The sequence below is a fragment of the Emydura macquarii genome, unplaced genomic scaffold, assembly GCF_026122565.2.
Source record: "Emydura macquarii macquarii isolate MOO-44397 ecotype Brisbane River unplaced genomic scaffold, CSIRO-AGI_Emac_v2 contig_3692, whole genome shotgun sequence".
Taxonomy (NCBI): Eukaryota; Metazoa; Chordata; order Testudines; family Chelidae; genus Emydura; species Emydura macquarii.
In genome coordinates this window covers 7538540-7565046 of record NW_027133829.1, presented here as the reverse complement: position 1 = coordinate 7565046, position 26507 = coordinate 7538540, and the positions used below count along the sequence as shown (strand labels likewise).

At 51.0% G+C, this 26507-nt stretch overlaps 1 protein-coding gene across 1 annotated transcript; it reads right to left on the bottom strand.

Annotated features, from left to right (window-relative positions):
- ITPRIP (inositol 1,4,5-trisphosphate receptor interacting protein) lies at nt 1-26070 on the bottom strand. Its single transcript, XM_067537182.1, has 3 exons — nt 25813-26070; nt 3949-4145; nt 1-3383 (listed from the first exon to the last, which is right to left on the bottom strand). Exon 3 carries the CDS (start codon nt 3368-3370, stop codon nt 1718-1720), a length of 1653 nt encoding a protein of 550 aa, XP_067393283.1. The 5' UTR covers nt 3371-3383; nt 3949-4145; nt 25813-26070; the 3' UTR covers nt 1-1717.
- Between the last annotated feature and the right edge of the window lie 437 nt (nt 26071-26507).

The window sequence follows — 26507 nt, the reverse complement described above, 5'->3', positions numbered from 1 at the left end:
CAGCAGGCTGGATAGTCAGTCTACTGCCAGAGGGCGTGACGATCAATGAGATGGGATCAAATCTACCTTCTAGGTGTGCTGTAACTAGGTCAAGTGGGCTGCTGGAACAGAACCCTGTGGTAAGGTGGCATCACCTGTGCTGTCTACGCAGCCGTCAAGGACAGCATCCCTCTCTTCTGAAAGAGAGAGAGCCATTGTGAAGCGTACAGCCGAATCAAGAGCCCTAGCCTCCAGATACAAAACTGTTTGAAGCCTGCCAGATTTGATAGTGTCTGAGACTCAAATCTTGGCTCTCTCTCTCCTGCAGTTGCTTGAAGCTTTGCAGGGGCTGCACATTCACCTGGTCCCAGACGGCTGTGGGCCTCTCCTCACTTCAGAGACTCCTAAAAGGCACTGATCAAAGCAGCAGCATTAGCAGGCAGTCTGGTCTCGGTGCAGACGGAGACCTCCCATATGGGTGTTTTGAACTAGGGGACAGGAAAGCAGTTTTATTGTGGAGGCTAAGGGTTTGCCACATCCAGCTAAAAAGCTCCTGTTTGCCAATCGCCCTTCTGCACCACTTTCTTCCTTAGTCATAGCAGTTCTGCCTGCCCTGGTATGATAATAACATTGTACTAGATGATTCATATCAGGTTGTGAGTTTAATATCTATGTTGCTAGAAGACTGTTATATCTGGGCTCATTGCATGGCAGCATCAGAAGTTTCCTCCACACATGCCTCAGCTGCTTAAGGGATAAACTGTGTTTTTCACTTAAGAACCTGCTCTGTGTGTCTGTCTTGATGCTCAAAGGATGATAAAAATCAAAAGAATGCTCAATTGTGTAATGCAGAACAGCAGCAGGTCACCGTCCTGAACATACGTTCACCTTGGCCAAAATCCACTCCCCTGCCCTTTGCCAGGATGATCATGAAAGAGACAAATGATATTGTCTCACAAATGCATCCTGCCGCCTGTCTCCGGTAGGCTCCCCAAGGGAGAAGGATTTTGCAAGGTACAGGAAGCGTGTATTTGGGCGGGGGAGGGACGGGAAAGAGTTTGTTTAGCTGCAGCTGAAAGTCCTATTAAGTGGGCACTTTTGCAACTTGAATTTCCATTTGTTTAAAAAAAAAAAAGCTTGATTTAAATGCAGTTTTGTCCGCTGCTACACGGGGGATTGAAATTTATCTGCAGAGTCTGAGTTTTAACCCCTCCCCCCCTCCCCCCAAAAAAAAAAACCACAGAAAAAAACCAGCTGTTACTAAACTTTCAAGCTGCATTTCCCCAGCACTTACAGGGCTGTTGCTTTTTACAAGTAGGAAGTCTCATTTGCAACATTATTTTTTGTGGGAGCCATCTTAGTTTCCCTCTCATCCCCTTCCCTTTCCCCGGCCCCTTTAAAAATAAACTAAATATTTGATGAGAGATTCTGACTAATCCACAAAGATTGCACTGCAACACCTGAATAGATTAGTCTTGTCATCTGTTGCTTGTCACCACCACAGTGAGACAACGGGGAAAAAAAAATCAGCCAACCCATTGGTGGCGCAGAGGGATGCTGACAGCATAAATCTTTGTTTCTCCCCTTCTTTTTTCCCATCCCGCTCTGTAGAAACCAGGGCCTGCACTGGTTTCCATGAAAAGTGAGTCTCTCCCACTGAAATCAGTTCCCTGCAAGAGGTTTCTGCGATGCCCCAGGGACTAGTGCTTAGTGGAACAGCATTTCTCCATTGGCCTTGTTAAAGGGATTCTTTGTGGAGCACATTTGTGTGTCCCACAGGGGCAATGTGCACCGTGTACTCGTTTATCAGAGCGGCTGTGTTCCTCAGCATCTCATGAAACGTGTCCACGGTTTTTCTGTAAGCGTCCCTGTGCAGAACAAACGGACGGAAAAGGTTGAGCGGCTCGGCCTTCTGGAATACTACTGGGAAGTTCAGCACCTCTGGCACCTTCCGGTTGCCAATGAAGAAGTGACAGAGCTTCTTTTCCTGCAGGCTTTTCTCCAGGAACTTCAGCATGTCCTGCAGCCTGGCTTTCAGATTCTCAGGGGCCCAGTCCTGATAGGGCCGGGCCTGCAGTAAATGCAACATCACCGTCTTCAGGTGGTAATTGGTGAGGCTACTTGGACCCGTTAAGCTGCACTGTTTTCCATGAAGGAAGGAGAGGAACTGCAGGCAGCTGAGGTGGCAGGCGTTGGCAGGCAGCTTTTTGGACATGGACTGGATGAATCTCCTCTCGTACACTGCAAACGTAACGAACCAGTAAGTACTGGAGGCAGGACTGGCGGTCAGGCTGCTGCGGGGGAAATGGGAGATGAAATAGACATCCGAGTCCTCGCACTGCACCACAGGGGTGAGGTTAAAGGCAATGGACTTCCCAGACCTGAATTTTATCTTCAAGGCTCCTGGGGAGTCCAAGAGGCTGAAGGTGAGGTCAAATTCATACTTGTGGGAGATTTTGTTCCAGGCCTTGGTGATCGCGATCTGGAACCACTTCATGACCTGGTCAGCATCCAAGTACGGAGTGTTCTTGAAGCACAGCAGATCCTCCACCTCGCCATTGCGCTTGGTCTGGCTGGGTTGGCTATGGAGGAGGCATAACATGTCCTCCCCCAGCTTAGTCTTGCCACAGATGCAACCTGCTGCACCCTCATCCGCCCTGCAGACCTTGATGGTGCCGTAACCTTGTTTGTCCGGTGGGACAGACTCCCTGGAGCACCAGGTCTGGGATCGGAAACAGTACGGCTCTGGGGGCGTGAAAGGGACAATCAAGTCGCAAACCAATGGCTTGTGCACCCTCCAGTTTTCATACACGCTCCCCACCCCGATGGACTCCTCCACCTCCATGTCGGCGTCCCGGTTACACACGCTCCTCAGGGCCTCCAGCAAGTCATCCGCAAAGCCTTCCACCAGCTCTCGCATCCTGGCCGTGTCACCGGTGGCACCCAGGATACACCTCTCGTAGAAGTTGGCCAACGCCGCCTTGTCTGGGAGGGCCACTCCCTTGAACGCTTTCCCTAGAACGACCATGTCGTCCTCCTCGCAGGCTGAGTCCTGCCAGTGCCCGTCTTGGAAATCCTGCCTCCAGAGCTCGATCAACAGGAAGATGATCATGGACATGGCACTCCACAAGTCCCAGGGGAGGGGTTCCTGGATGTGCTGATCCTCCGTCTCAGTAGCCTTTTCCAAAGCCTTCAGAGCGGCCTCCTGCCCGGCAATCTCTTGCTCCAAACGCAGCTGCTCCAGACGGAGGTTCTCCTCGTGCTGCTTCATCTTCTGGATGATGTCCTCAGCGTACTCAGGAACGGTGGCATTCTCTTTGGGGAAGAGGAGTGGGTGGTTGACGATAGCTGTAATCACCACCAGACACACCCGGAAGATCCCGGCTGGCATGGTGATTCTTTCCCTGCAAGAGAGAGGGGCAGAAAGACCCACGGTCAGAATCTGACATTCCAGCATCCACACGTGGTTCGAGGAATAGTGAAATAAGGTCATTCATAAAAAAACATTTGGTCTAAGGTGGTCAATTCCTTTCTGATTGCTCCAGCTAGATACCTGCCTCAGAGTCTCCAGGACACCCTTGTAGGGGACCTCTTAGACACAGGCACTTGTTACACAGGGGCTTAGAAAGGAGGCAGTCTCTGTCCAGTAAAGGTGGGCAAGTGTGTCTCCCCAGAATCATCGGTCAATGCATTGTGACTCTGTTGGAAAGCCCCTCCCATTCACACAGACCCACGGGTGGACAACAGCAGGCCTACCTCGGCCCACCTGAAGACAGGGAACAACAGGCCAGCTGCAAGGAGTGCCGGAGAGCAACCCCCTATCCCCCCAATCTTTTGCAGTTGACCATTGCCACCCTAAGAAGGGGTAGAGCCACAGTGCAGGGGTTGGGACCATGGGGAAGGAGAATGGTCATGGTACGGGGGAGGGAGCAAGGGTACTGTTGGGGCGGGGCATGCCTAGGGCCCCACCTAGCGAGTTTGGATTAAGGCCGTCTTCACAATCAGCGCTGCTCAGTCACACATGGGCTGGGAACGTGGTTGCATTGTTTTGTGCTTCTGGACAGGGGGCACATCCCAAGTCGCTTCCTGCTCCTTTAAAGCACCAAGTCGAGATCATGCTGGGGCCCGTCCTTCCCAGTGTACTGGCTGCCAGGACACGGTGGTATCTGGAAGAGAACAAGGAGTGTGAGATGGCAGCTTTCGGAGGGTGGGGCGGTATTTCCTCACACCCCAAGAGGAATGGTGTTAAATACATCATGCAGGTTAAATTGCAGCGCTTGCTGGTCTATTACGGAAGGATACATTGGAAAACATCCCTGCCAGGTCTGAAGAAACATCCACACTTCTCCCCCAGCGCTGCAGGGCCAGGCAGCCGGCTCTATTCAGAACTGCCTGGTGCGTGTTGTCTTCCTGCCCAATGTGAGCCACTCGGTTAGTTTACATGCAGTGCTGGGCCAGCAACAGCCGCCACATGACAACACCCCCCTTGCCCAGTCTTGGCTTGGGTGACAGCTTCACGGTGCTTATGTGGCTTTGTTTATATCGTCTACGATAATCATAGAAGATGAGGGTTGGAAGGGACCTCAGGAGGTCATCTAGTCCAACCCCCTGCTCAAAGCAGAATGCATTGGGTTTGCAAACTAAGGTGTGTTTAGCACTGAAGGGGCTGGGGGGAGCCTAGGAATTAATTAGCCTAATTAGGAATTAATGCACTGAGTCTCTGACACGATATTAAAGGCATTAACTCCCGGCTTTGCTGGACACAATCCCATTGCCTGGGCATCTACCCAACACTGACCAAAACATCCAGAGTTCTGGCCAGCATGAAGCGGGATGAGTTCTTTGGGTACTTAGGATGGCATTTCCCTTGACTGGAGATTGGTCTCTCTGTAAGTACTTATATGTCCATGGTGCTGGGAAGTTTCTAGCTCTGAATGTCTTGTTTGCCAAGTATCACCCCTGGGCCGTAGCACAATGTAGAGTCCAAGAGGACTAGAAAAGAGTACAGTGTGGTTTTTTTCCCTGGTGGAACATTTGGATACAACTAACCCCTGAGGTGTATGTACATGTCCATGCAAGAAAGAGACAGCAGGGTGCCTCTGGGAGAAAGAAGGGACTCCTATGAGAATAAAAATATTAATAAAATACAATAAAAGCCAACCAGAACCAAGAGTAGAATACTTCATAACTAACTAATGTATACTGTTGGGGTGGGGTCGATATAAGTAGGTATTATGGTGAGCCCATCGCTTTAGCTTCCGGGCAATAATGATAGTATATTACATGGTATAAGAGGCTGTTTTGTTTTGTAGTACAAATTCACAAGCTGACAACCTTCATGGTTTTTCTCATGTCATATTGTAACAAATCCATGCCAACTAGGAATCCCTGGCTGTTGCTTTGCCGCACCCCTTACTACTCAGTGCTTTATGATAGTGGAGAGAATAGAACTCTGATCCTCCTGCTCCAAAGACACGGGCCAACACTTGAACTGAAGGAGAATCTCCAGTTAGGTTAGCAGTATGGGCCATATGACACACAGCTGAGCACTTCCAGCCAGTAGGGAACAGACGTTCATAGACACACCAGCCACTTCATTACAGCACAAGAAGTCATGAGACAATACGGTATCATAAGGTGCCCTTTGCCCTTCCACGTGAGAATACTGTACATACTAAGAGGATACCATCTTGTACTATAAAGGCATTGTTACAATATTGTCAGAGGTCAGGCTACCGAATCCTGGCCCCCGCTGAGCCCACCATTAATTTAGACGTCGTGACATGGGGAGCTAGGTGCACACTACTCTCTTACCCCTTATATACTGCCTTAACAGAAAAGGCATTGAAAAATGTGTTCAGTGGTTTCTTGTTCTACCCCCCAAATTCATGCATTTCCCCTGGGCACACCCCATAATTAGGGATTAACTTGGATTGAGGGCTGGGACCTTGCTTTTGTGTATTTCCAGAGCACCATGTACACCTACAGAGTGGTGGAAATCCCACTGGCTGGTGTGTATATATTTATCCATAAGTGGCAGCCTCTTCTCAAGAGAGGGGAGAGCAAGTCAGTCTAAAGGGGTTTTGGCAGGACTGCACAAAGGAAGTTCACACAGTAATGAAGACAATGATAACAGTCCCTCCCCTTCACAACCATTACAGTCACTCCCAATGTTTTTCAGCCACACCCCCCCTTACCTCCAAACACACACGTTTCATCGAAAGACGACTGGAAATCCTCACCCTTCCCTCATTGTTTATCACTTTTTGCACCTCGCGTAAACTCATTTTGTTAAACCGCTGCAAACCGGGGAGGTTACACCGGGAGACTGGTGCCCTGGTGCGGTTTAAAAATAAGCCGGGTTCGCCCAGTGTCTCAAAGGCTTTTATCAGTTTGCAAGGGAAAGGCAGGAAACGCTGCCGAGCTCCTTTCCTCAGCGTTGCGCTTTTGCAGAACGCCATGTGCGTTTAGAGATTACAGAAAGCATGGCGGGGTGCCAAAAGCCATGCTGCTCTGCCTTCAGATCCCGAGTAGGGGATGGTCTACGCTCAGGAGTTGTACCGGTACAACTATGTGGGTTGGAAGAATGATTTTTTTAAATGGACGTTGTTATACCAGTACAAGCCTAGTATACATTCAGTTCTACCAGCATGGGTAGAGTTCTCCCAGTATAAAAGGTGCATTATCCTGGAAATAGCTACACCGTTACAAAACACCTTTATACCTGACCCTGCATTCACACTAGGGGGATTGCACTGCTTTACCTATACCAGACGCAGCTTCTGTGGCCCGTAGAGAGAGAGAAATAAGAACAACATACACAGGGCCTGGTAGCGCTGCCTATTAAGTTTGCCCCGCCTGACTTCTCATTACAAGACCCTGTTTTCAGTTGCTTTTCTCTTCGCCAAGTGGTAGCCGCTGGGGGTGAAATTTCCTGTGATCGACGTCCGTCTGGGGCGGTTTTATTTCTGGCGAGTGTTTCAGCCCAAACGGCTCAGCCATTTCCGAGAACGAGAACGTTGTTCTGACCACGTTAAAGATTTGGCGCCTACATTTGCCCCCCCCCCCCCCCACTGCTTCACATCCCTCCCCCACGTAGGGCAGGAGGGGTCCCAGCACTGCCCCCAGGAGGTGAGGGTCTGTACCTGGGGCAAGGGGGAGGAAGGCGTGAGGCACAGGGGAGGGCGCAAATGCAGGCGTGGCTCTGCTGTTCTCCCCAGCCCCACACACACACTTACCCGGCATGTGGCATCTGCCTCTCCTGGCGCCAGCTCGGCGGGGGCTGGGCTGGCCCTTCATGATGCGCAGGGGGCATCCTTCAGAGCCTCCTGCACCCCCCGCCCGTTGCGAAGGGCCAGCCCGGCACGTCCTTCCCACCCCCCGCACTTACCCGCCACGCCAGCAGCCTGGCGCTGGTTCGGGTGAAGGGCAGCCTCACCCCCCAGCCTGGGAGGTGGGTGGGCGGCGCAGGAATGGAAGTGGAAGCAGCCGCCCCTCAACCTCCTGCCCCTCCGCCCGTCGCACAGGGCCAGCCCGGTGTGCCCCCCCCTCCACTTACCCACCACTGGAGGGCGCTGGAGGCTGAGGGGCAGCTACTCCTGCTTCTGCACCCCCTGCGTGTCATGAAGGGCCGGCCCGGCACTGCCCCACAGGCCGGTACCTGGGGACCTGGCCCTCCTCCGCCCCCCCTCTCCCCCTTGGTACACCACTGCTTTGGGGTGGGGGGGAACAACCCTCCTCAGGGAAGTTTGCACAGGAGAAGCTAATTAGAACAGCTAAAATTGCCAAAGGATTTGTCCTCACCAAGGATGCTCAAGCCTCTCTCAGCTCCTGGTGAGACCAGACTCTGCATGTGGCATCCTCCCAGAGTGACCAGAAAAGCTGCACTCGGAGGGTGGTGAAGCACTGCAATGGGTTACCTGGGGAGGTGCTGGAATCTCCATCCTCAGAGGTTTTAAGGCCCAGCTTCACAAAGCCCTGGCTGGGATGGTTTAGTTGGGTTTGGTCCTGCTTTGAGCAGGGGTTGCACTAGATGACCTCCCGAGGTCCCTCCCAACCCTCATCGTCTAGGATTCTGTGACTGAGCATGGTCCATCCCCTTACAGCTGCTGCGTGGGACCGGCCTGCTCACGCACCATCGCTACAGAGCGACGGACATGCTCCAAACCAGGACTATGGTGAGGAAAGCCAAACTTTCCCGGTCATGGCTGCTCCAGGCCAAGGTGAAGCCAGGCACCAAAAGAGAGAGCGGGGAGCTGGTCTCTTCTGTACAGTCAGTGGCACCCACGCTGGATGGGGAAAGCCAGCTGATCAGGGGTGCTGGAACCATTGTTATGAGGGGTGGGGTGCAGAGAGGCACTGAACCACACTGTAAACCCTGTATATCATGGAAACCACTTCAAGGCAGGGCGGGCAACAGCACCCCCAGCATTTCTTGTTCTGGCACCGATGCACCTGATTTCAGCGCAGAGGGGAGAAGAGCCGGCTCATGGGAGGGAAAGGAGTAGTGTGGGACAGGGTGTCTGGCAAGACTGGGACGGGAGGGGCACTGGGCCTAGAAACGAAGGTGGAGGAGGGAGACTGGAAAGACAGATCTGAGGAGGGGCTAGGGTCTGTGACCAGGATGGGTAACTGGGTGGGCCAAAGGCCTGCATGAAGGAGCTGGGGGATGGGACTAGGACTGGGACCAGTGGGGTAAGAGACTGGACGAGGAGCTGGAGAAGGGTGAACTGGGGGCTGAGAAGCCTGAAGAGCAGAGACTGGCACAGGGCGGGCAAGGAGGCCGAGGTCTCACAGACAGCAGCCTCCTTCACTGTGCAGCCCCCAGAGCTGAATGAGGCAGGGATCCTATTGGAGGGGAGAAAACAGCGTGATGCCATCTAATAAAAGACTGTGCACAAGAGGCGTGGGGCAGTGGGGGGATTACACAGGTGACCTTACCGCTGGCGTGGTTGACTTTTCAACTTTAATAATGTTCTTTTAATGGAGCTTGTTGTGGTGAATATTGGGATACTCAGCTCTTGTGTAGCGCTGTGCAAAGGCAGCCAATCTCCTTGCTGCTCAGTGTACAGAGTGGTAAACTGAGGCACAGAGAGGAGGCGTGACACACCCAAGGGCACCCAGCAGCAGAGCTGGGAATTGAACCCAGGGCGCCCCCATCTCAGTCCGGCACTCTCCCCCTGGGCCAGGCTGCCTTCTGGAGCCGAGGGGGGTGCAATGTACTCTACAGAGCTAGGCAACCTCCTCTACGGTCACCCCATAAAAATAAAGGGTGTGTGGGGTCTGCCTTAAAGCTGTGCCTTGGCGCCTCAGACCCAAGGGCCGGGACCCTTCCTATTCCACACTTGGGCATAGTGTCAGCCAGGCCAGAAAGCAGGGGGCAGAAGGGGTGTGATTTTGTGCCATGAAAAATGGAAATTAAGATGACACCAGACTTGTGAGGCCAAATCCATCCTTACAGACCAGGCCAGGAGGGGCCACGGTGATCAACTAGCCTGCTTTCCTGCCTAATGCAGGCCAGCTGTACCGCTGTCTGGCAGGGGGTGTTCAATACTCCCACGGTGCGGTCTTCAGCTCTCAGCCCAGCAGTGGAGGGTAAATCGCTGGTGGAGGGCTGCTGTATCTGTGGCAGTGGGTGAACGAGATGGGCAGACAGCCTGGTCCCAGCAGCCGAGACCACCTGCACAGAGCCCGTCTGCTTCCCCCCACTCCTCATCCCAGCCCTTCAGCACAGCCCAGATAACCCACTGGTAACCTGGCCACGTCCCACGCTTTGAAAACTCTGCTGGAAAAGACCTGCTCTAGCTCAAAGAGAAATGAATTCAGGGAAGTTCTGTGGCTTGTGTTATACAGGAGGTCAGAGCAGATAATCACTGTGCTATCTTGTGGCCTATGAATCAGCCTAAGCATTCATGATACATTTCGGGGGGAAGGCGGTGAGAGGGAGGAGAAAGAGGGAACTATGTGTCCAAGTCCCTAGTGAGTGATTGTGTGGGTTCAATCTAAGCTTTCATTTAAAAAAAAAATGAAAAAAAAAAAAAGGGGGTTCTAGCTCTTACGGGTTGCAAGAAAAAAATAAAAAATAAACTCTTTCGGTAGGTGAACGGAGTCTAAATTACTGCAGTGCTGTCCTTCCTGAGTCTACCACCAGTGCCTCTGCTGCTGCTCATAGTTTCCCCAAGCTACAGCAGAACAAGGTGAACAAGACTGACCAGTGCCACTGCTGCTATTCAGAACCTTACGGTGAATTACTGAGACTCCAGCCAGTGTCATGCTGCTGCACGCTCAGAAGCACACATTGGCGCTATTCACTGGGGAGGATGACCCTCAAAACTCCATAAAAAGAGACTCTGCCTCGATAACAGAGACCGTTTTGTCCCCCAGGCAGCTCTGGAGGGGAGAGGAGAGACACAGAGCTCCCTCTCCTTTCCAACAGCTAGAGTGTCAATGTAGACACCGATTGGCTAGAGGCGGATACAGCCGATAAAAGACCCCACTCATGCAAGAGCCAGGGTAAGTACCCTGGTAAACATGCCCGCATGCCCTCTTCCCAGCTGCTGGTGACAGGATAGTTGGGGTTGTTGTCACTGTTGGGCTTTCCCTTTGGAGCCTCCCCACACTCCTCTTTTGTCTCTCCCTCTGAGCAGGCAGGTTTAAGTCCACACCTAGTAAACGCTTGGTACATTTTTCCAAGCCTGGATTAGAGTATCATGATCAGACTGGAGCCAGCTTGCACAACCAAGTCCTGAGTCGGCATCTCACAGAAGCCGCTGCACATCAAAAGTGGGGTGGGACAAACCTGGAGGTTCATCAAAAGAAACTCTCCGTTCATGAGGCGGGGCAGGGCCACGGCAGATCCCGCTGACGCCGTACAGTGCTCTGGGGAAGGGCACGGCTGCTCTTTTGGCATGGGACAGATAGATGCAACACCCATGACCCATGAGCTGAAACACACCGAGAACTTCAGTATTTATAAATGCATTCCCACCCTACCCCTGCTTGCCAGCTGGCGAAGTGCGGCAGGTGTAACCACGCCACAGCACCTGTGCAGGGAGTTCCAGGTTTGCTTGGGGATAGCTCCTAGCACAGACCTAATGGGGGGATCTAGTTTCTATCACCCAGGACGATAAAACCTCCATCATCAATACTGCTGCCAGGGCCGACGTGTGAAAATGCCCCCAGAATTGTACTGAGCAATGGAGACCGGAGATGCCGTCCCACTCTGCTACCAGCTGGTACTTACACAGGCACTACCATACCACACAGTGCCAAAGCAGAGAACAAACAGGCCTGATCACCTGGGGAAGGGATAACACGCTCTGAGGAACAGGCGACAGTTGAATGGAGGGAGATCAGTCAAAGTCAGCACCGCTGGATACAGTCTTCTCTGGCCTGCAAAAAATCAGATGGAGTCTTGTGCTGTTCCTTTGGCTCCTGGGAATTAACTCGCCTGGGAAGCTTGCTGTACACCCGTCGTGTCGGCTATCAGCACTTCACAGAACAGAGGATACTGCAGCTAAGGCGTGTGCTCTGCTCTGACATCATGTTCATTTAGTGCTGGGAAGAGGTGCCAGTTTTCAGTTCCCAGCACAATCCTTCCCCCCCCTTCTCTTTGTCCATAGAACAGGCACCGCCTGGGTGGCGGCAGGGGAGGGAGTGGAAAGGGTCCATCTTCATGGCCCACCCAGTCCTCGGCTTTTCTAACAAGGCTGCCGGTGAAGAGGGACCAGTTAGTGCCATTGGTACGGGACGTGGAGCCCTGTGCACTGGGAACTGGACAGCTATCTCCTGCCAGCTCCTTTGGCACAGATCACCGAAGAGTCTTCACGTGAGCTAAACTGGTGACCCAGAGAAGAGCTCTATATCCCCGTATCAGTGCCAGAGACAGCCAGGGTCCCTTGGATGGGTATCCTTAAAGCAAGACACGTTGGAGAGCCTCGAGTTAAGCCCTGCTGCATGGGACAACTTTCAAGCTAGTTTAGTTTTAAGAGACCAGTCAGCTCTGAGTCCATTTAACACAGAGCCAGTATCAACTTCGTCTGACACCTGTTAAAATTAACATCACTGCAACCATTCGCACTTCCGCACTGCTCCATGGACATTAAGATCTCACCCCACTCTTTGCAAAATCCTGTCCCTCCGTTTCACAGCGGGGGAAGCAAAAGGCCAAAGAGATGAAGGGCCGTGCCCAAGGATACACGGCATGTCAGTAGCCCAGCCAGGAACAGAGCCCAAGAGTGCTTGTTATCCACTGCCTTGCTCAGAGCCTCCTTCCATGGTGCATTGCCTACTGGAACATGAAGCTGAAGGCCTATGCCTGCCCTTGGGTTTTCATTTGTGCATCTCTGCTGCTCAGTGCTCAGCGACAGCTGGTTTTTAAAGTCTCAAAAACAAAACCACCACAACTGAGCAAGGAAATCTAGTAGCTGGATCCCTTAGGATTCAAATTTTCTTTTAAAAAACTAGATACTTTATAAAAATCATCTCTGCACTATCTATCTAGATCTTGGGTACTTATAAAGATCCTCATTGCCGTAGTATCTAAAGATTGCAAGGCTAAATACACTGATTGTCTCACAATACCCCCGTGAGTTATCCCCATTGCACAGATGGGGAACTGAGGCACAGGGAGACTAAGTGACTTACCCAAGGTCACACAGAAAGACTGTGACAGAGCAGGGAATTGAACCTGTGTCTCCCGAGTTCTAGATTAATCCCTGGACCATACTTATTTCCTCCACTCCCACCCCTCTTACTCCACACTCTATTTTTGATCCCCTTACAACAAAACTATTTAAGGGGGAGAAAGGACTCCCCCACTCATGAGAAGTACTTGCATTTAGAGAGGCCGGAACACTGACTTGGAAACCTCACCCCAGATTAGGTGCTGAACCATGGGATAACTGTCTGCCAAGGATACTTGCCTGGTAACGATTGTTTTGCCGTTTGATTGAGAGCACTGTGGTCTTCATGAGATCTATGAACATCCTGCCCTGGGCATCTTTTCAATGCCAGCGGGGTCAGTCACACGGCCAGAGTCGGACATCCTGCCGCAGACATTCGGAAGCGCTGGTTTTCTCCCCTAGTAGCACAATCGGGTATTTTCATGGAAATGTTGATGTTCATCCTGGATGCAGGACAAGGCAGCTCCTCCTTCCCTAAACAGAGCGACTGACTCAGACCTTAATCCGGCTCTGCTATTTGCTCCCTTTTCAAAGGGAACAAGCCCAGTATTTCATCTACAGATGCATGCATTTTAGTAGTTCCCATTACAAAAATAAAGCCTGTAGAAGAGAGAGCTGATTTCTTTTGACTCCAGCAGAGAACACCCACTCACTCAGGAGCACATGGCCAAAACCCAGAGAACCGTGCTACCCACTGGGTTTTCGATCCAACACCCAATCTCATCATCACGTGCTCAGTCTTCTGAGGTATTTCCAAGTCACCATTCACCGTGGCATTTAGGCACCACGTGCACCAGCGAAAGTGCCATTATGCCCTCCTGTGCAAGTATGAATTATTTGTACTGCGGTAGCTCCCAGGCGCCCTACTTGTGGACCAAAACCTTATTGTGCTAGGTGCTGTACAGACGGAGAACAACAACAACAAAAAAAGACAGTCCCTGCTCCAATGTGTTTACAATCCAAGTTTAAGACCAGAGACTACAGGTCGATAAAGACGGATGGGAGAGTACAAGGACACAATATTTGTGTAATGGGCAGTGGTCTTAGCACAGCAGCTGTCTCACCATTGTCGAGTGGTTGGGGTTTTTTTTGACTGCTAGCCTGCTCCGTTCTAGTTAGCAGGCCACAGAGACACGTATTGCAAGAAGTTTCACCTCCCCAGGAAGGGCTCAGGATGATTTTTATAACATTTCACTGTGCTGCCTGTCTACATCCCCCACACTACAAACACAGGCGGTGGGGCAGGAAGTATATACGCAGCACCCACCCATCCCAACGATGTACTCTGTTGTTGTAATAGAGTCCCTGCCAGTGAAATCTTGGCTTGTGGGTTTTTTGTTTTAAGTCAAATAAATGTTGCTGTTGATCTAGAACCACTGGAAGAGACTAAAACTTTTACAATTAGGCCAAAAACTTTTGACCCACTGGCCTGGACAGCTCCCCCTTTAGCTCACTGAATTGGACAGAAACAATCCCAATAGTCAGTCAATCTTTCAGCAGCACAGATGGAAGCACGTTACAGCAGCCCCCTGCTATTTTATGGGCTAGCCCGATAACAGTAACCACGAGCAAAGAGTAATGTCATTGCGCACATGCTCCCCGTCTCCAGCTTGATGTCCACACGGGGACTCATTAAAGGGAATTTCTCCCATGGCCTTCCTCTGTAGGCAGCAAGGGCTGATATCCGGCAGGAAGCGTAGTCTCATGGCAGGGGAAGGGAAACGCAGAGTGCATTAGGAATACATAGAGAGGGCCCAGCTGCCCAAAACTTCTACACAGAATCGCTCCCCTCCTCCCACAATTCTTAACAAGGGAAAAAGTCAAACCAGTCATAAAGTTAAGCAAGTATTAACTGTTACACTGACTCTCCCAGCATCCAGAATTTTCCCCCAACCACGTCTACGGGTACTGGAGATATGGCAGATTTGGAGCTCCTATTTCTTCCATTTCTCCAACCTCCTCCTATCTTGATACTAGCTGGAAGTAGGGTGATCCTGCATGGACTATGGATTTTAAGGGGGTGGTGTGAATCTCTGCATTAAGGGCTTGAGCCAAAGTCTCATGAAGCGTTTGGAAAGATGCTTGTTGTCATCACTGCTGTTTGAATCACACCCTGGAGGCAAGGACTGAGAGTTACATGGGTCCAAGACCTTCTGATTCAGGACTCAGATAACACAGTTAGCTTAGGGGACCTGCAATAACTATAAGGGTCCAATACCTTGCTAAGAAACAGGGCTCAAAATGAAAGGGGGGCACTGATGGTTTGCAAGATACTGGACCTTTTAAAGGACACATTATCTCTATAACCATTTACCGCTGTTTCTCCTCAATCATTTGAATTCCAACTTACATTGACCATTGTAGAAAGAACCACAGGAAACCAATGCTTTGAAGTTTATATTGAAAGGAGCCTGGAATCCCAGCTTTCAAAATGGAATAAAAAAATCCACACTCCTCTCCAAGTGTTATACTTCTTAAAATAGCTAGTCAGCATCTGTTCGTTAGAACCCTGCTGCAGCTGACATGAAGGGATGTGAGCAAAGGGGAAAGCAAGCTAGTAAACAGGAGAGATGAGATTTTAAGGTCTGATGGGCTGATTACATACCAGTGTAATTGCACTGACTTCAGTGGAGTGGCTTCCCAGTAGATGCGTGTGTGTAATATCGTATTGCCTAGCGCCCTGCTAGTCTGTGGGAGGAACAGCGCGAACGCTTTCAGGAGTAGCAAACTTTTCCAAACACCCCTCCTGGATCAGGGATCATAAACCCAGAACACACACAAATATGTTGGCTAAATATATTCTGCTAAACTGTGGTTTAAATCTAGTTTAATGAGTAGGAGCCAGAAGATAAAATAAGCAGGCTTACTAGTAAACAAGATAACCCTTCCCCCATATAATTTCATGCACCTTCTTGCTTCTGCATCCCAAGCCATCAGCCCTTAGTCAATTTCACAGCACAGCAGGGACATACCTATTGCAAAAAGTGCCTCAGAGTTATCTGGAATGCTTGGACAATTTCCCCCTTTGCATTCCTGCCACCACAAATCCTTTTACTATCCCCTCCCTTGAGTGCTTCATAAAATAAATGCTGGAAAACGAAGCTCTGCAGGGGATCGTTCGCAGGAGAGATGTGACGCACATTGCCATGGTGAAAGCACTGAATACAAGGGTGTGCTGGGTTTTGCGTTATTAGGCCACGTGTTTCTCGTTAGGGACTCGTCTGTGGTCAACATGAACACTCGCTTCCTTATGAAAGGAGGGCTTTGTTCAGAAGCCACAGGACACGCCCCTGCTATAGCTGACAGGCTAATTTGCAGTGCCGCGGGAGTGATGGCTCCCGCTGGTGGGCACAAAATCCAGGGGAGCCTGTGAGCTGGGTTTACGAGTAAAGACAAGCCTACCACTCCAGGTGGGAAACCAGAGTTCAACAGCTTCCAACACTAGAAGCGCACGTAGGACGGAGCCAGAAATCCCCATTCCAAAGGGCTGTATGATTGCGAGCCAGTCCCGAGTGTTTTACATTTCCTCCTGTTGTCATTGTAGAGTTGGACACCACAACCACCACCATCTGAGTGCCTGAAGCAGCAGCTTATCAATAAGAAGCTCAGCCAGCGCAGCTCAGCCAACTTCGGTAGAGAATGTCTTTAGAACGCCTTTAACTCAAGCCTGACTTTAATGCTTTAACCATCAGGCTAGACATACCTAACGCTTGGGTTCAAATCCTGGTAAGATCTTCTGAGGTCGCTTTAGTACCAGGCAGGTTACTGTGCAAGGATCTTTTACACAAGGCTCTGTTGAGAGGGACAGATCCTCAGCTGATGTAAATACACATAGCATCACTGCTGTCTTACACCAGCTGAAGCTCAGCTGATTGACCCCATGTGCCCTAGAGACAGAGCCCACAGGTCAGAGTCTTACCTTCCCACCCCCAGTTTGTAACTCCAGGAGTGGCTGCATTTCAGTCATGCCTTGTGTTAAAGACCAGTGGTTCTCACCCCGTGGCCCGCTTGCAGCCCCATCAGCACACAGCTGCAGCCCATGTGACATCCTCAGAGCCATACAGGTAGTATTGGATGCAGCCCACATAACACATTGGTAATAGGTTGAGAACCATTGCGTTAGACAGATGAAATTTCAAAAGGGCCAAAGCCTGCTTTTGAAAAAAGTTTACCCTTAATATGTGTGTGTGTGTATACATACACCCACTCCTCCATAGAAAAAGCTATATTAAGAACATTAAGTTGCACCAGTTAGCACTCAAGAGGCAAGCAATAATACCAATTTAAGATCACCCAAATACCCTTAGTTCTGCCCCTCATGTCTATAAATCACATCCTTTACATGATCACAGACTGTTTCTTAAGAGACAACGTCCTCCAATTTTGTCAACATTCACACGGCCTCTACGTTCTATTTCTGTCTCCTAATGGGCCAGTGGGTCTTTGCTAATTGACTCTTTACAACGGTAGCTTCTTTACTCTTCTTGGACCAGTGTGTGAACTCCTCATTCCTATTGCTGAGCATTACTCTTCCGAGCAGTGATCCCATGGACTTCAGTGGGACTACACATGTAAGTAACTGCTCAGTGGGCATCAGGGTTTGGTCTGGCCCTACGGGATTTCATTTTCATTGCTTTGTCTGAAGCTATGCATCAAATATTTTCAACTAGAAGCACCAACATCCCTTGGTGCAATTCAGGGGAGGAGGTAGTTAGCTACAGAGCTAACTTAGCTGAAAATGGAGGGCTAGATCACTCCCTGTTTCCGCTTGGGTGAAGAAAGAACTCTCTCCACAACCCCACCCTATTTTTAAAGGCTCAGGAAGGCTATACTTCATTTGCATTTGCAACGTGATCATCACAACCACAGGGGCTAGAAAGTGCAATTAAAAGAGCAGAAGTTCTGCAGAAACAGGTGTCTTTGGCTCTTGTTTTCACTAAGGAAAGCATTCCGCTCGCCAATGGGGTCTCAATTTTTGCCAAGTTGTGCATGGTGCATAAAACATTCTCTCACTGCATATGTTGAAAGAGCATCTTTGCCCCAGGTAAAATCTCATGAGCTGGTTCAGCCAGAAGAGTGACCTCCAAAAAAGGGGTAATAAAAAAAACAAAACAAAAAAAATGGAGGAGCCCATTTACGTGCAGGAAGCGGCTGGAGGCAGAGAGCAAGTGCTGTAACCCACACAGTTTTGATCTTGGCAGATGGAAAGAGCATGCCCGGGAATGCTTTTGGAAAACTGTTTTGCTGGCATCAGAACAGCCATTTCAAGCAAAGTGGGGGGGACCCCCTCTCACAAGACTGGATCCAAAAAATTACATGAGGCAACATGGTACCAAGCAGCCAGCCAAGAGTAATTCCAGACTGAGGGCCAAACATTAACCACCTCCCCTTTCAGCACCCACAAGCCAAGATAGTTTCCAAATTAAAGGTCTTGTGTAAATCATCTTGTAACTGCATTTCCAGGTGTGCTTTGCTGATTCAGTCCAACTCCGGTTGGTATTAGCACATGACCCAAGCATCCAGATTTCCATTAAAAAAAAAAAAAATCGTTACCCAAAAAAAGCAACCCATAATGTTTTCCTTACAGCACTGCTCATCAGTATTTTAAAGGTGATTTACTTACTGTCAAGTGTGACAGCTCCCAAGTGAAAGCCCTTCTAGTATGTCCCTCTGGAAGGGGCTTTTTCTATTTCCAGATCACCTCCAGCAACAAATACTTTGCTTGCAGCACTTACCAGCTAAAGATCTCAAGGTGCTTTATAGATATTCATTAAGCTTCACTTTATTACCTCTGTGCTGTAGGGAATAGACATTCCCTTCTTCCCCTCAAAAATGCAACTAGCTCTGGGATGGAATTCTGCATAACAAAGAACTGAGCAAGAAGAAGAATTGAAAGCAAAGGGGAAAGTGAGTTAGGCACAATGCAGTTACCTGAACAGGAAACTAGTCAGGGTACAGATTCTTACAAAGAGTAGTGCAGCGTAGGATCCATAGGCCTGGATCTGCAGAGGCATTCGGTGGAAGTGAGGTGCCTAAATACCTTTGTGGTTCTGGCCTATAATGACCAGTTATGATCAGCTTTGAAGGGAAGTCAACAGCAGTGTGAAAATCCCAACTCCGTTGACTGGCCACCCGAGTCAGATCACAGGTTTGTTGCAGTCATAAACGCACATGCAGGTGAGGGAATCCCTCAGCAGACTCCAGTCTCATCTATCATCCCGCACTTTTAAACAAGTTTAATACTGCTGAACGGGGCCAAATCAGCAGCCAGAGAGACAGCAGTCTGAGGGGGATGAATGAATTTATACCCAGCCAAGGAATGCTAGTTCTTTCACCAAAGGCACCTCTCTGCCTGAAAGAGCTTACACAAGCTAGCAAGGTTTAGTAGGTGAGACTGGTTAATTTCAGCAAGAAGGAGGAGAAAACAGAGGAGGAGGTAGAGAACAGAGGGGAGGAGAGCAGAAAACATGAACAGATACTGAGCAACAATGCAGGAAAGGATCCACGACCAGCTTTTGGAAGAGAGGAAGAGAGTGATGCGCTGACTGGACCTTTTTTTTTTTTTGGACATCAACCACTTAGGAAGTTACACATCAGAGAAATTAAGCAGACAGTTGACTGGCCCTATCCGTTAGTTAAGTGTGGGTCATTCAGAGAGGGCCCAGCTGTTCCATTCTGTGCCCGGCACTGGGGGAAGGGGAGCAGTGGCATATCTAGTTCCCAACCCAGAGGGTAGGCGTTGTCCTCAGACTCGGAAGTCTTGCGTACATTTTTCAAACCCTCATTTTGGGCTGATCCGAAAGGCTAATTAAGTCAATGGGAGCCCTTCTATAGGGCCTTGGATCAGGCCCTCTAAGGGCTAAATATTCAATCAATGTCTCCTCTCCTTTTAGGTGATGGGGTCACCCTCATTTTAATCTGGCAGTAACGGCAGGGGGCTGGGGGGAGAGAAAGGAGGAGCGACGTTAATTGAGGACAGCCTGCTGGGCACCTGGTCCCAATGAGAAAACCCAAGAGTGGGGGCGCTTAGAGCCTCACTTTCCTATTCAACAATGATCCCTGGAGTGGGCTCCGTGAAGGGCGTAGAGGGGGGAATGCTGGGCATCCTGGGACCTAACTTTTAGCCATGGGGAGAAGGGAGGGGAAAAAAATCACAGGAACACCACCCTGATCCATGAAGCCCGAACTCGGCACCCGAACTCGGCACCTAGGCTCCCTTTACAATGAGGAGAGAGCGGCACCTTAGCCTGAGATCCACAAAAGCTAGGGCAGGGAGCTGTCTAAACTAGGCACTGGGAGATGCCGAGGAGAGGGGTGGCCCTAAGCTCCGACCCTCTCTACTGAAAGGTGCCTAACTCCCGGCTTCCGGGAGCTGCCTCTCTCTGCTTGTCGATCCAGGCATGGGAACCAGCCCCCTGGAGTCAGCTGGCTTAGATGCCCTGGGTGTTTCTTGCAGAGATGAGTTTTAGGTGACTACCTCTTGCCGCACAAAATGCTCCGAGGAGGAGGAGGAGGTGGTGCCCACCTCATAACATCTAGCCCAGCCGTTAGAGACCCGGGTGTGGGAAACCCGGCTTCAACTCCCCCACTCTGTCAGAGGGGGAGAAAGATTTAAACAGGGGTTCTCCATGCCTCTCAGGAGAGTGCCCGCATGACTGAACTATGGGCTATTCTGATGCGGGGGGTCCCCCAGTCCCTCCTGCGGAAGCTGTTCCAGCATGGGTAAAAAATGAGTGATTGGAGCAGGGGGACTGGGCTCAGGGTCTCCCACCTCCCAGTGGACGCCCAGACCACTGATCTCCAGCATCTCTCTCTGGCCCAATGACTAGTTAAGTGTGTACCACAGTGAACCACTCATTGGGCCAGAGAGCAAGAGAATGACTTTATACTGAATGGGTCCTACACCCCTCAGCACACCTGCTGGGTCTGGCTCAGCGCATGACTTAGATGGCCAAATGTCAGGCCTATCTTCCGCTGGTTCATTAATCGCTGTGGGGCTCAGGCAGGAGATCGGTGTCTGGGCGCCTCGAGGGAGACAGCAGCGTACGTGCCGAGAGGCAGAAAAACAGGTGGCTAGGGACCTATCACCCTGAAAACTTAGGTGCTGAGTGAATTTAGGCACCTACCGGAGTCTTGTGGATCCCAGCAGAGCCAAAACTGGGACATAAAGGCCTCAATATCTTTGCGGCTCCAGTCCAAAGCTCCCTTGTTTTTCGGGTCTCCAACACCCATTGGCAGGTTGTGGGCAGGGTCAGCAGGTTTGAAAGCAGTGCTTCCTCATTAACTGAGAAGAGGCCCCAGTAGGCCTGATTCTTCCCACCCTTGCACAGGTGTAAACAAGCATCCGCAAGATGCAAAGTGCTGCCGTGTCTGGTCTAGCGGCATTTTACACCGGATTTGCACAGATGTGACAACCGAAGGTGCATGGCCCAGGAGAATCAGGTCCCACGTCTATCAAGGCCAGACTGTCCCAGCAACAGACCCCTGGCAGCAGTCAGACGCTTGTAAAATCGACCGCCCGCCGAAGGCCTGTTAGCGCCGAAGACCACGTCACCACTGCAAGGTGCTGGAGAGGCCCTGCACTGACTAGCAGAGAGGGCTGGAAAGTCAGTGGTGCAGCATTTGGCCTCTACAAACAATTTGGGGCAAACTGCAGGTGCACAAATACCCCTCTCCCCTTAAAATGGCTTATGGGGGGCAGCCTCTTGCTTTTACCATTCCAGCACTCCGTTCTCCACCTGTCCCTTTAAACCGACCGGCCCGGAGATTGCTGCCAAGCTGCGTGCTTTCCCGTTTAGCTTTGAATTGCTGGGTGGTGCAGGAAGGTGGCGATTCTGGCTTGGGGAGTGGAGGTGGGGAGTGAGAGAGCACCGCGGGGGCCGTGCGGGTGGCGATGCTGCTGCTGTGTGTAAGGGACAGTTGTTCAGCCCAACGCCAGAGGGGCCAGCTCAGCTGTGTAAGCACAGCTCTCTGCCCACTGGCTCCTCCAGCGGGGGAAACAGGATGGGAGGCAGGTAGCCAAGAACAGGGCAACATGCAGAGAGAGAGAGCGAGAGAGAGCCAGCCCAGAGGTACAGCTGGGAGAGAGATTTATTTTTTGATGCAGACGTTTTAGAGTTCCGGGTGCAACACGCAATTAGCTAAGCCGCTGCCAGACTAACTATAACAGACCCTGAGCTGCGAACACAAACCGGCCCCGAAACCGCCTGCTTGAAGCCAAGGGTTCAGCAAAGCAAATGGCTTTGAGGCAGCGTCCTGACGGCCACGCAGGCTCTGTTGGACCCCTAGGGGAAGCAAATGCAGGGTGAGGGCTCTCTCCTGCACTACGCTGGCCTACAGACATTCACATCTAGGGACAGTAAGAGCGCATCTGCTGCTCTCCGGTGCTATGCCGGAGCCCATGGAGAGTAGCGGTGACCCGAAGCAGGGAGAGCTGTGCCGTTTAAAGGGACACATGGAGAGCAGAGTGCTGGAATTAAAAAAAAAAAAGCAAAAAGCTGCCCCCCAAATAAGCCATTTTAAGGGTGTGTGTATTTGCGCACCTGCACCTCGCCCCAAATTACTCCTCCTTATGCAGGTTCAAATCCTGCACTCCCCTACTCCTGAATCAGTTGTGAGTAGCAGGCAGTGCAGGACAGGTAGCTATATCACGGGAAGTATTAGTAATGCTTCTGTGGCGATCACCTGCCTGGTGAACCCCCACCACCTCCACCCCATGCACATTCCTTTCAGGAGTGATGTCCTTACGGGGTGGGATATAGGAGCTACAAACGGGGGGCGGGGAGGCGCGGCTGGTTTCACAGCAGCTTAGTAAACTGGTCCTGCTTTATGGCAGCTGCTGCCTGGTGCTCCAGAATCCGAGCTGTCCTTTAAAACCAGTCCTGATGGTCAGAGCTGCTGAGCGTCCACCCCTGCTGTTAACTTCATTTGGAACAGTCAGTGGTCAGCAGTTATGAAAGCCAGGGCTTAAGACCCAGATCCTCAAAGGTATTTAGGTACCTTAATCAGTGGGACTTAGATGCCCAAGGGCTCATCTTCACGTAGAAGCGCCACAGCAGCACAACTGTGTGACTGTACGCTTAAGTGAAGACACTCCGACACCGATGGCAGAGCTTCTTCCGTCAGCGTAGTTAATCCACCCCCCAGGGATTCAATAGCTATGTCCATGGGAGAAGCTGTCTACACCAAGGATTAGGTTGGTATAACTTCGCCACTCAGGGCTGTGGATTTTTCACACTCCTGAGCAATGTGGTTGTATCGATATAGGTCTGATGTGTAGACCTGGCCTAAGTATCTTTGAGGCTCTGGGCCTAAATCTCTTGTGTTTAGTTTTCCCTCTGTTAACGGATTGTAATTTAATTAGCGTGCCCAAGCCCTTACAGTTGTGAAGGGAGCCTTCAAAATAGGAACCAAAAATGTAAAACACAGTCATGTCTGCCTGGGCGTGCAGACAGCCTGAAACAATAGGAATGTGCGAAATACCCTTGTTTGTTATATAAGGGGTTGTTAACTCTGAATGCTAGTGATGACCGGTTAAAATGTCAAATTCTTCACTATTTCACTGCTGATCAAAGCATGGAAGAAAGGCCAGAGATAGTTATAGGAGGAAGATCTACCCACAGAATTCTTGTTAAATAGGCAGAGTTTGGTTTGTGAGCTCACCTTGAAAGAATATCCCTGATTTCTTCCTATTCCCACTTTACCCCCCAATTTAATCCCTGTTTAAAAGTGTAACAGATACTTTTACTCAAGCACGTAAGAGTGACCTAGTGGCGAGAGCACAACACTGGGAGCCAGGAATCCCTAGTGGATGATCCCAACATGGACACTGGCTCACGCTCTGATCTGGGACAAATCCTTCACCTCTCTCTGAATCCATGGTGCTCATAGTTATTGAGCTTATCTCCCCCCTGGGAGCATTGCGAGGGTTAGTTAAGTGCTTTAAGGTGAAACACGCTGCAAGGCCCTGTGTTAAAGAAGGTTTAGTTTAAGTTTCCATTCCTTGTTTTCATGCTCTGTCATCACTCAAGGATTGGAGAAGCTGCTTTCAAACATGGCAACAGAAGACTCTCTCAAATACGGCAAGGAGCTTACGGAAAACCTGCACCAGTCATTTTTACATCTAAGAGTCCACACCCTATCAGTCGACAGTGCTGCAATAGGAACAGCTGCAATAATGCAGTGCTGCGTTGGTATCGGACATTAAAGTAGTTCCAAGATCATTCAAAACGAGCTGCGGCGGCTGGGCTGCACGTCCAAGGTGCAGCTACATCTGATAGACCAAGGGTCCTGTGTGCACCTTCACGCTCCCAATAAGTCAGTGCAAATCTGTCACGACAAAGAGTGGTCCAAGGAGAAGCTACAGAGACAGTTTCTGTCTACCCTACTGTTACTGCACTAGTATTTTTATTGCAGGCTGTCTAACCGGCCTCAGAGTTGATGCAGGTGGCATTGTGGTAAGAATGCCAGTAAATACCAGAGTTCTGTTTACACATTAGCACTTCCACCATTGCTATCACCAGGGGAAGAGTCCAGCCCCAATTCTAGAGTGGGGAAGTCCACTGGAGCCCAGATTCCCCTTTGTCACTGGTTTTACCACTCCTGACTTACAGCAGAACTGTTCCTGATTTGCACTGGTGGGAGAGGCAAATGGAAACCAGGCTATTTTAGGAAGAATTAAATACACGTACAAAAGAAATAGTAACATTGCAGCCCTCGCTTGTCAACATTGATGTTAGATTTAAGCATGGCTGTGTTAGCACTAAAACCCAAGACAGCCGTGTGTCATTTTAAGCAAGAGACAAAGCTTGTGAAACACGCATTCCACATTGTTATTCTATTAACAACATGTGTAGGGTAAGGATCCCTTGTAATTGTGCACAGAAGAAGAAGAGCAGATGATTAGACTTTATACGCTGTGGCCTTGTTTTCGCAAAGGCTTACACCTGTGCTTCACTTTACACACAGCGAGTCCATCCCCTTATCAGTGGGAGTACCCCCATGCGTGCTTAACTTTACACCCTGTGTTTGCATAATTGGGTCCGGTGGTTCAGGGAAAACAAAGGAGTAAGGACCCCAAAGCCAGGTCTACACTAGGAACTTTTGTTGTTAGGGATGTGGGGTTTTTAAAAAAAAAGAAATTCCTACAGTGGCAAAAGCTCTACTGTAAACATAGTTATACTGGTCTAAAAGCGCTTTTGCTGGTATAGGTTATTTTGCTCAGGGAATTGATAAACTGTTCTGGTGTAAGCACTTTTTTGCCAGCATAACCTGCATCTGCACGGAGAGTGTGCCAGTATTGCTACCTCAGCAAACCTTTGCCAGTGTTAAGTTGGTGACACACGGCGTAGCTGAGGATTGAGAAATGTACAGAAGCTGGGGAGGTTTTGTTTTTTTAAAGATTAAACTAAAACTAGAGTTTCTCCCCATTTTATTATTCTCTGTCCCCACCTCAGACGCAATTAACTCCTTGCTTTAAAAAGAAAGTGACACAAGGCAGGCATGTCAACAGAGGCGGAAAGGAAAAAAAAAAATCTATTCAGACACAGGCTGGTGTTGAAAACTTGGTGACAACCCAGGGACCTGTGTGTGATTAATTGCAAGGTAAACCATCATCTGATGGACTGTCTCCCCCAGGCCAGAGAACAGCCCGCGATCACCAGTGACTAGAACAACCTGGCCTTTGAAGACAGGGCCCGGCAGCCCTTCAGAAGCAGCGTTTTTTCTGAGCCGGACTTTCCGCCCTGGTTCTGGGAAGGGAACTAACCAACTAGTGCAGGCCAAGTCAGGACGAGGGGAAGTCAAATTCCTCCCGCTGCTCTTCGCAGCCCATGCTCCTGAGCTCTGCAGGGAGACGGCGCCCACACGGCACCCCTGGCTGCACGCCGCGGAGGGAGGGAAGGGGGGTTGTTTGCCGGCCCACGCCCGGGGAGCTCCCTCGGGCAGGGGCAGGAGGAAGGTGAAAAGGCAGTAAACTGCCTTCCTGCCTCCCAGCCCCGCAGATGGGGGATCAGACCCCCACGCCAGCAGAGAAGCAGCCCGGCTGGTGCAGCCGGAGAGCCCCCCTGGGAGCTGGCGCGGAGCAGGGCTGGGGGGGGGGGGGGGTTGTTCCTCTCCCCCCCGCGGGGAGCCAGGCCGGCTCCGGACTTACTGCGTTTTCTCCTGCTCCTCCTCGGCCGCTTGCCCCGCTCTCGCAACCGGCGCCGGGCCCTTGGGAAGTGCGAGCTGCCCGGGGCGAGGGGCGAACGCGTCCCGGCTCCCTAGCGGCCGGCTGGGCTCCCCTGCTCCGCTCCGGGCCCGCCGCCGCCGCCGCCCGCTCGCTCGCTCGTCCTCTTACTCATTTCCTGCGTGTAAACGGGACCCGGCGGAACTTCTCTGCTCCATATAAGAGCACAACGCCGGCCTCCACTTTCTGCGCCCGGGGACCTTCTGAAGGAGGGCGGGCTAAAAACAGACCCGGGGGGGAGGGAGCTTTAAAAGGCAGCCCCTAAATGTCCGGTGCAGCAAACGCCCCCCAGCCCGGCTGCTCCCCCGAACCTGCAGCGTCCCGAGCCGAGCCGAGCGGGGCCGCCCTTCAGCTCTCGCCTGTTGCACAATCCGCGGGAGACGCCGCCACTTTCCCGGCTGCGCCGCTAGCCAGGGCGCTGCCGGCCCCCGGGGGCTTCTCTGGACCAGCCCCGGCCCGCTGCAAAACCTGCCTGGAGTTACTTTTCCGCCGTGGGCCGGCCCCAGCCCTTCGGACAGCGGGTACTTGAGAACAGAGTTAAAACGGGACCGGAGGAGAAGGTTTAGCTGGTTTGTTTGTGCACAGGGAAAGGCTCCTGAATCCTCCCCACACCCCGGCCA

Excerpts from the sequence above, each read along its gene's own strand:
- ITPRIP (XM_067537182.1), bottom strand. The coding sequence starts at position 3,370 with ATGCCAGCCGGGATCTTCCGGGTGTGTCTGGTGGTGATTACAGCTATC.